The sequence below is a fragment of the Bidens hawaiensis genome, unplaced genomic scaffold, assembly GCF_021521415.1.
Source record: "Bidens hawaiensis isolate Kalapana, Puna unplaced genomic scaffold, B.hawaiensis_p1.1 tig00003004_1, whole genome shotgun sequence".
In the NCBI taxonomy this organism is placed as follows: Eukaryota; Viridiplantae; Streptophyta; class Magnoliopsida; order Asterales; family Asteraceae; genus Bidens; species Bidens hawaiensis.
In genome coordinates, this window is record NW_027491161.1 from 45,635 (window position 1) to 55,971 (window position 10,337).

The 10,337-nt window shown below is 41.5% G+C and overlaps 1 protein-coding gene across 1 annotated transcript; it reads left to right on the plus strand.

Moving 5' to 3' along the window:
- Window positions 1-4,154: 4,154 nt before the first annotated feature.
- LOC143622004 (UDP-glucuronate:xylan alpha-glucuronosyltransferase 2-like) lies at window positions 4,155-6,905 on the plus strand. Its single transcript, XM_077093263.1, has 3 exons — window positions 4,155-4,389; window positions 4,666-5,323; window positions 5,958-6,905. The coding sequence occupies exons 1-3, from the start codon at window positions 4,222-4,224 to the stop codon at window positions 6,899-6,901; spliced, it is 1,770 nt and encodes a 589-aa protein (XP_076949378.1). The 5' UTR covers window positions 4,155-4,221; the 3' UTR covers window positions 6,902-6,905.
- Window positions 6,906-10,337: the final 3,432 nt, after the last annotated feature.

Here is a 10,337-nt window from a genome sequence, read left to right on the forward strand (position 1 = left end):
CCGGCCGGGGACGAGGTAGTCGCCGGTGCCGGAGGCACGGTTGAAGCCGCCGCGGTAGAGACCATCGGAGGTGAACTCACTGGAGGTGAACTCATAACCGAGGCCACCGCTGCGGAGGAGATCGCAGAAAAAATCACCGCCGGCTCAGTGAAGGATGCAGTAAAGATGGCACTGACAGCCGGCGGAGATGACGTCACAATTGGAACAGTTGCCTCAACGAGATGAGCAACTGAACCAACACTGCACACAGGCGCAGCCGCCTGGGTCATCACCTCTGGTAGATTGACCAAACCTACCGTCATGGGTCCAGAGATGCTCCTTCCCGCTCCACTCTGGAATGCGGTTGCATCCACGCCTGCACGAAGACAAAATATTAATGGCGGAAAGAATTGCGGGTAAGATTAATTTATACTTACGAGTTTTCTTGAGCTTGAAGGTTCTGACAGGCGGGGACGAACCCGATGGAGCCGGCCTCTTCACGCCGGTCACCGTCGTCGTACTGGGTTGCCCGGAGGTGACAGCTGTCTCAACCTCCGGAACAGTGGTCTCACCATCACCAGGGTTCCCCACTGCCTCCTCGCTTTCGGTCTCCGAGTCGGACCGATTTCCGTGATCGGCGGTGGTGGCGACCTTCGCCTTGCCCTTCACGCCGGCAGCTTTCTTCTTCCTCACGAAGAAAGCCCCATCTGCGGATCCCTCATCAGAAGATGATAAAATTAGGGAAACTCCAGCAGAGTTTGAGCATGAAGAGGGCGAGGGTTAAAGAATCCCTTACCTGGCCGCGTGGCGCTCAAAATCTCGTGGCCCGGCGGGTAGACCTCCACGAACCTATCCGCCGTTTGCTCCAGGATGGGCAACTCGTTCTCATCAAGAGCACGAGTACCCAGCCGAGCGGGACCACCCTCTCACGCGGTTGCAGAAGAGATTGCAAGTTGTTTCCCTCTGAAAATAAACAGAAACAGTTAGAAAAACCCTAAATCAGCAAAAAGAGATGGAGCATACCGTAGGGAATAGAATTCGAACCGTATTCAAGGATGATAGGTACTTACGGTGTCCCAGAACCGGCATCCTTCCATACCCGGCTCATCCCGAGCATCACCATCCCAGACTCCGCAAAGCGGTAAACCGGAGTCTGGATCCGGGAGATCTTGGTAAACCATTCAGTCTCCTGGTAGTTGGAGGCGTGAAGGTTGGGGAGTGCCCTCCCGTTCTTGAACGTCATCGCTATGGGGACGACACGAGCGGAGATATAGAAAAACTCCCGCTTCCAAGACCGAAGACTGCGTTCGGTAGCACAGATCTTCAAACCCTTGATCCGAGTGACCAAGGTATACCAGCCCTGGATGCACCTCCAGGAATAGAAGGTCATCAGGCGGTCGACGCGGGGCTCAACGCCCAGAATGTGGCACACCCATTCAAAGTGGCGAACCTTTGCGATCGCCATCGGGTGCACCTCCGTTAAGTGTACATCGTGTTTCTCCAAAACACGGTACACAAACTTCGTCAATGGGAACCTGAGATTCCCATAGATGAAGAATGCATCATACACCCCTATCTTGCCCTTGGGGGCATCGTACACCGTCTGGTGAGGCTCAGGAAACTCAGGCTCGAAAAGCTCGAGCATGAACTTCTTGACGATGTACTGATAAAGGTCGACGGAAAGAGCACACTGGCACTCGCCAGCAGTACTCTTATCGTCCTTGTCAGACGCGGACATCGGATTCTCAGGGTATACGTCGGACTCTTCGGCAGTAACCTCAGGATCATGAGTAGAAGACATTTTGGAGGTATGAAAGAGAACGATTTCAGGAGAATGCTCGACGGAAAAGTTAGAGTATTCGCCGGAAATCGCTTAGAAGAAGAAGAAGGAGGTGAAGGTGTAAGTTGAGATGCATCCTCTTCCCCCTTTATATACCCATCGCAATGAATGCGATGAATTTAATGCGGAGGAGAGGGAAAAGCGCAGGCACAATGAGACAACGACACGTGGAAAGCAAGCTGGCAACAGCTGTCGACAGGACGCGTGCCGTAAAATTCGCGCCCACGCGCCCGAAAACTCGCGCCCACACGCCTGACAAAACGTCTGGAATTACCATATACTGTCACGTCGCCATAACTGCCTGCACGTCCTGAAACTGTCAGAAGAAACCGTCGGACGACGCTAACGTCCCTTCAACAGTTTGGACTGTTCTTATCCTTTCACCAACTCTTCGAATTTCAAAAACATTCAAAAAGATTCAAAAAGATTCAAAAATAAGAGGGACTACACCCCCTTACCTTGGTAACCAAGAAACCGTAAGACAAGTGCGGGTACAGTGTCAAGGCGAAACCCTTCACATACTTAGCACCTGCAGGGAATTGAAACCAAGAATACCTTGGGAGTCAAGTAGCTATAAGACGAGTGCGGGTACAGTGTCAAGGCGAAACCCTCACATACTTAGCACTCGCAGGGAATTAAAACCAAGAAGGATCTTCTGGGCCATGCTTGTGGAAAGGGAAATAACATCCCCGCATAGCGGGAACGTTGAGAACTAGATTGTTTGAAGCTCCAAGATGGAATTAGTTGTTTAACATAATTGATCACTATGTCTAAAACTACCAAAACCTCGTGGAGAATCTACACAAGTGAAACTCAACGCTCCTGACTTGCGAGGAGGTTACACACCTACCCGCATCATACCCAAAGATCAAGCAGAAAAGTCGGGAATTTCTGCACGTGACATTAGGGAAACCGCGGGAAGAATCCCCACGGACAACCTTAAAACTAAAAACCCTTTTAAAAACCCCTTGCTTAAGTCCAAAAGTTCACCTCACTTATTAACAATTCATGAGAAAAACATTGGACTGGGGGGACTTGAAGAGGTAGGTCCCAGCAGAGCCCAGTTGGACCCGCAAGACTCACCTTGAAGAGGGACGCCTGCGCAAAGACCAACTGGTTCCGCAGGATCCACCATGCTCAGAGAGATGAAGACCTTACGCGCATACGCCAGCTGTTCCCGCAGGAAAAGCCTCCCAATGGTGAAGTACCCCGCCTGTTCCCGCAGCTGCGGATACAAGCCATCAGCGGAGGCTACCCGCACTAATAGCAAGGCTACACGCACAAGGCACTAACTCTCAATAATTCAGTAATGTCACCTGAAGAAGGAATGAGCAAGCCGGGAATACTCCCGCCCAAATGAGCCAGTCCGTACGCTTCTGGAGGATCTTTTGTACTATACCTGCCAAGGTATGGACAAAATAGACAAGATCTGACCAAAGCAGCGACAGCTCACTGACAACAGTACGACGAGGAGCACGCTCTAGTACTTAATGTCACTATCAGCCGCTGCCTACTCACCAACCCTTGTCGTGGCACGTACATAGCCTGCAGTTGGTGGAAAAGAAATAGTACACGGCCGGCCATGTCACTATCAGCCGCTGCCTACCCACCAACCACCAGCATGGCATGTACGTAGCCCACAGTTGGTAGAAAAGGAATATTATACAGCTGGCTGTACCTGCTTGGAAACCTACCTTCGGCTATAAATACTCCAACACCTTGGAACGGTATGATCATCTTATATCTTATATCATATCTTATACCATCATATATCTGCTCTAGCTATTTCTCTTAATATACACATATTCAGAGCAATCTAGTCTGATTCTTACGCCGGAGGGTGGTCACAAGGAGGTACCCCCTCCCTTCTCAGTGACGAGCTCACGGTGTCTGTTTTGCAGGTCATCAGAAGAATAACCATCTTTGCTGGACCTAACCCTCGTGGGAAACATCTACTTAACCCCCAGATTATCCGTAATCTGCCGGGGTCACTTAGTGTTTCTTCAGATATTATGCATGTTTTAAACAAGTATTCTAAATTATAAAATAATAAAGCTAATCATTTCATGAAAAGAACACGGTCGATCTTCAAAAAGAAGCTTCCACGCAGAAGGGTACTTTGGTAATTTCACACGTCTTCAAACCATGATTTTAAAACTAATTTATAAATTGCAAATCGGCAGAACAAGGATATGGTTCATTTGGTCTCATCCTAGTTGTCTATAAGAGAAGAAAACCCTAAACAATAATAGATTGACACTTGGAGCCCTCCAACGACTACTTATACCTTTGATTAAAATTCAATTTTCATTCCCTTTATATCGTCAATCAATTCATCATATATCAAATAACATCAAATTCACAATTTTGGTCCCATTTTTTCCTTTGAAACTCCAACAACAATGTGGAAGGTCACCCCTTCTAAATCTTTGGTCATTAGGATCAATCTTGTTTTCCTTTCATGCTTTCTAATTATTTATGCCATCCTTCTTCTTCGACCATCGACCACAATATACCATGAAAACGCGGCTTCTTACATTCATTGCTCCCTCCATGACTGCCATCACAAGGTAAGGTGTGCATGTTTTCTTGCCAACACCCATTTTCAATATTTCGTATGTTTATGTAGTTTACCAACATGCATAAACTAAAATAGAAAATGCCCAGCTAACTAATATGATCAGGTAAATTACACGGCTTATATTGTATAGGTGTCCTTCAGATGGTTATGATAGGAAACCAGTAGAAACAATATTCAAACCAAATACCCCTAACATAGACGAATCAAATCATGTGTTTACCACTACATCAATGTTTTAAGATTAACATATTATTTTTGTTATCAGGTCGAAACCGGCTCCAAGATGAAGGCCGTGTTGTTAGAAGATCCAGTAGAGTTAAGCCGAAATCGATCAAACAAAAGTAGTGACCGAAAAATGGTGAAGAGAGAAAGGCCAAGTTTCTTGAATGCAAGTTTCATTGGAAGGGGGATGAGAATAGGGATGGTGAACATGGAAGGAGAAGACTTAAGCGATTGGACCGCAATCGGAAAGACAATTCCTGTTACATTTGAAAAGGTATCCGAGTACTTCGAATGGAAAGATTTGTTTCCAGAATGGATAGATGAAGAAGAAGAAATGCATCAAACATTGTGTCCCGAGATTCCAATGCCCGAATACGAGAAATACGGTTACATGGATATGATAGTAGTTAAGATACCATGCAAGTATCCGGCAGAAGGGTGGGCAAGAGATGTTTACCGGTTGCAATTGCACCTTATCGCGGCGAATATGGTGGTGAGAAGAGGGAGGAGGAGTTGGAGTGAGAAGCCAAAGGTGGTGGTTTTGAGCAAGTGCCAGCCAATGGTGGAGCTATTCCGGTGTGATGATATGTTAGTGCATGATGGCGATTGGTGGTATTATGAACCGGATATTAAGAGGTTGGAACAAAAGGTTTATTTGCCTGTTGGCACTTGTAGTTTGGCTCTACCACTATGGGGAAAAGGTAAACATTTTAATTTTTTAACCATTTGTCACAATATCATTTTGTTAAATTAATAATGTTATGAGGTTAATTAAGAAAAAAGAAAAGAATGAAATATAAAGATATGGTAGGGAGTTGGTGGTGGGTGCACATCAGTTTGTTTAGAGTAGTTGAGAGTTTATGCAAAGATATATGATTTGACATGGTTTGGTTCCAAGTCAATGCTAATATTATGCATAACTTAGTTTTGAAGAATTCAAAATACTTTCTTTGTTTTTTTTTTGGGTATAATTTCTTTCTGTAAAAGATTTATTAAATCTTTAGCTTTGTAGATTTGAACAACCCCCATATTTATTTTTCCAGTTCTTTTGAAAACCGACGCCACATAAATAATTTAATAAAATATTTACAATATCGGTATAGATTAAGCAATTTTAGTTATGTTTTGAGGCATATTTGTAAATTTAAAAAAGATATAAGCACTCAAAAGGTAACTGTGATCTTTTTCAACCAATGATTTCATCTTAAGACCATTGGTAACTTTACCTTTTTTTAACGTCCGATAATAACTAGTTGAAATCTTTGTAAAGAAAACAGAGAAAAAAATTTAATTCTTGGATAAAATTATTAATCTTTCTTAATTTTTTTATAACAGGAAACGATGAAGTGTACGATGTTGAGAAGCTTAAGAAAACCAACCCAAGAACCAAATCAAGAAAACGAGAAGCCTATGCTACAGTCCTCCATTCATCCGAATTATACGTTTGCGGTGCCATCATGTTAGCCCAAACCCTCTTGAAAACCGGCACCAACCGCGACCTCATCCTCCTCATCGACACCTCCATCTCCATCCCCAAGTGCGAGGCCTTAGCCGCGGCTGGCTGGACCATCCGAATCATCGAGCGCATTCGCAACCCACGAGCCGAGAAAGCCTCCTACAACGAGTACAACTATAGCAAGTTCCGGTTATGGCAACTCACTGACTACGACAAATTAATATTCATCGACTCGGACATCATTGTACTTCGTAACCTCGACATAGTATTCTCGTTCCCACAAATGTCGGCAGTCGGGAACGACAACTCGATATTCAATTCGGGCATCATGGTCATTGAGCCTTCAAATTGTACGTTCATGCATTTCATGCAACAAACTGAGGAAATAATATCGTACAATGGAGGTGACCAAGGGTTTTTAAACGAGATATTTGTGTATTGGCATAGGTTGCCTAGACGAGTTAATTTTTTAAAGAATTTCTGGTCGAACACAACGGTCGAAACGAGTATGAAGAACCAGCTGTTTGGGGCTGATCCGCCTAAGCTTTACGCTATACATTACTTGGGGCTAAAGCCGTGGGCTTGTTATAGGGATTATGATTGTAATTGGGATATTGGGGATCAAAGGGTTTACGCGAGTGATGTTGCGCATCGGACGTGGTGGAAGATTCATGACACGATTGATGCGAGATTGCAAGATCATTGTAAGTTAACGAAGCAAAGGAAGATAGAGTTGAAGTGGGATCGGATGCAGGCTGGGAAAATAGGGTTTGCTGATGAGCATTGGAAGATTAATGTTACGGATCCAAGACGCCGTGGTTGAATGGTTTTTAATGATGGTTATGGGTTTTGATTTTGGGGAATGGCTTGGAGTTATTATTTGGATGTACGTAGTGGATTCTTGATGTACATAGTGCATGAGTTATACTTGTATGGAGATAAAATATGTGCATTTAGTTATTGTTGCAATATACTTATGATTCAATTACAATGATTGATTTGTTCATGTTAGAACTTCTTCATATCGTTTGAGACGGTGGATGTTTACTTTTAGTCCTATTTGGACCTTCACATTATATTTTGGTCTTTTAATCTCAGTTTTTCGATGAACATGTATTTTGTTGTTTTGCAGTTCTAGCCTTGATTTGGGTCGATGATAGTTGTTTCACATCGACCGGAATTAAAGTTGTATTACCACCTTCAACTAATAGTATATTTGTTGTTATTGGTTAATTCATCACTAGCACTCTCTGTTTGTTAGTCAGGTCTTAATATGATCCGAGCTCGAGTAAAATTGGTAAATTACTAAATTTTGAGGCAAGGGTGTTTTTGTCATTTTAATTATTTGCATTCTATTTCAATTGAGTAACCAAACAAAATAATGGAATGGTAATGACCCATTTTATTCCGTTGTTTATTTCAATCTCTCGTTCATTCCATTCTCCCGGTCATTCCATTACTCCATACCAAACAGACCTTAAGTACCATATCGATCCGAAACCTTAAAAGGTCGGTACCAACTGGTACCGACGGTACCCGATTTGATACCGTACGTTACCGGCACCCGGTACCATTTGCTCATCCCTATTTTCAATAACTACTTAATTTATGAAAGGATTTTTACACATCAGACACCAGTTTGCGGTAGGTACTCGAAAGGCATCCGACGATTGTCTCGTGCTAGGTGCCGATTTTGATTCAGATGATGGTTATGCATGCGACGCAAGTTACTCTGGCAGCGCGTCAGAGGCTGTAGCGCGTGAAGTCGGTTACGCTGGTAACATGTCCTATTCTGAATACGTGTTTGATGTTGGTTATGCTGGTAGCACACCTTTGTAAGTTAATTAGGTTCCCGTCACACGTCTGACACTAGTAACCGACTACACATACAGTGTCCAACACTAAATGCGTGTCCAACCTAGGTGACGCGTTTGGCGCCTATAATGTGTGTGCGTCTATTACGTCTTTGGCACATGTTACGCGTCTAACGTATATCATTGATTACTATCTGGCGCTGGTTGCATTTGACATTGGTAAAAATCCTATAATAAAATCATCAATAAAATAGTTATTAAATAACTTAATTTTAATGAGTCGATGAATATCTAACATATACGTTGTAGGAATGGAAAATATGTAATTAGTTTTTTATTTTGGAAAAACATATAATTAATAATCTTAGAAAGAGAAATAAGTAATTGATTTTTTTACTTAAGTAAATATGTATATAATGATTTCCTTGAAAATATGTAAATGCTCATTATTTAGAAAAGAGTACAATCTATATCATGTGTTTCTTTTACAAAAACCCAAAAACAAAGAAAATTAGTATCTAGTTCGATGTGCGTTACCTTTTCGTAATCACAATGACCTAAAACCTCCTTACTGTTTCTCTTACACTGCATTTTCGGGTTCAAAATACAAGGAAAAAAAATAATAAGATTGGACAGTGGAAGAAAGGAAAAAAAATTATATACTTAAAAGGTAAAAGGCATTCTCGAGTTAAAATAAAAGAAAAGAAAGTGTTAATTACATTCTTGAGTTAAATCGGAAGGAAAAGATAGAAAAAAAATTGTAACTTTACAGTTATGTCCTTAACCAAATGGAAAAGAGAATTGACATAAGTGTTGGACTCGGTCTGCCCAAGACACATATCATTATTGATGTGGCTAGTACGTTATGATCCAAGTCGGGTCATACCCAATAACAAACACCAATAATATTTGTTTATATATGATATGATCATAACAAACAAATATTAACACTTGAGTTATTTGGAAAGGGGTTTCTAAATACATTGTACTTGTGAAATAAATAAATCATATGGGTGATTTATACTTTGAGAGAGAGCATTCTATAGTGTTATTTAAGATGGTTAAATAACAATATGTGAATAATGGTTACCAAGCATGTTACCTATATTGTGTTATATTTATTTTGGGAAATAACACAATGTGAGTTTTATGATATAAAACTTATTTAAAGACAAAAATATATATAAAATTTGAAATGGGTGAGAGGGTGCCCCCCTTACTCTCTTACACCTTTTATTTTATATTATTATGTTTTCTTTAGTGGAGACATGCATTGGATGTGAGTGGGTGCCATGGGTGGTGCTTCCATTAACTCCCTAACTCTCTTTCATTCATTCTTATAATTTTTTGCAGGTAACAAAACATTCCTCTCTTCCTGTTCTCTCCCATTTTCGGCCACAAGGAAGAACATCAAGGAGGAGTTGGTTTTTCAAGTGAATCCTAGCTAAACAAAGGTGTATTGTCGGAGGCTTGGGGTATGCTAGCTTGAGGAGCTTCCATATTCAAGTTCTTGTCTTTCAATCACTCTTTCTTCACCCGGTTTTTGGTTTACTTGAAAGGTAGTTTAACATGAATGAACTTATAGTGACATGCATGTGTTTGATAGTATGTATTTCGTATATGGATCCGGGTTTGGGTTTTGCATGTATAAAATTGGTTTTATACACTATAAACTAACAAGATTTAAAACATTTATCCGCTGCGTTTTTGGTAAAAGTAAGGTTTTATCACTTTGATAATCTTGTTAAAACCCAACAATGGCATCAAGAGCCGCTTATACGGATGCATGCTTCATTAAACCCGAAAATTTTTGGGTTTATGGTGGGGTTTTACCATTTGGCGAAAATTTTAGGGGTTTTAGTTACCCCATGGTTTTTCAAGGTTATGCTTTACATGCATGTGGTAATCTTGAAAAACTAAGTCATTTGGATGATTGATTGTGTTGTTTGGACAAAAACCCGAAACTTTCGGTTTGGTTGTTTTTTGGGCCGAAAGTTTGAGGGAAAAAGGGGAACCATATTGGTCTTGTATTATTGCACATTTGGATGTGTATTGGATGTTCATAACCTAGCCATGGCCTTGTGTTTGGTTGAATGATTGTGTTGATGTGTTTGTTTATTCAAGTGGTTGTTTGTTCATTCGATATGGTTGTAATATTTATTTGGGTTTGTAATCTATTTATTCATTCATTTGGTTTGTAATAATAAGTAGATTAGATGCATTTTTTTTACTAGAAAAATGTATTAGGACATATTTTGTAAAAGAAGATGCAAGGATAGAAGCCCAAATAAAGTGGAGACCACAACATGGGGTGAACACTTGGAGCATTTGGATGCGGGATCAAGTGGGAGTTCACCGACACAAGATTATGTCCTTTCGGGTTCCTTAAGAAAGATCTTTTTGACACACTTGTCTTCGGTCAACAAGTGTAGTCAACATTAGGAG

Bases quoted from the DNA above. Each gene is read 5' to 3' on its own strand.
- LOC143622004 (XM_077093263.1), top strand. From the start codon at position 4,222: ATGTGGAAGGTCACCCCTTCTAAATCTTTGGTCATTAGGATCAATCTT. The intron at 4,390-4,665 runs GTAAGGTGTGCA...TTTTGTTATCAG, and splicing joins TCCATGACTGCCATCACAAG to GTCGAAACCGGCTCCAAGAT. The intron at 5,324-5,957 runs GTAAACATTTTA...TTTTTATAACAG, and splicing joins TCTACCACTATGGGGAAAAG to GAAACGATGAAGTGTACGAT.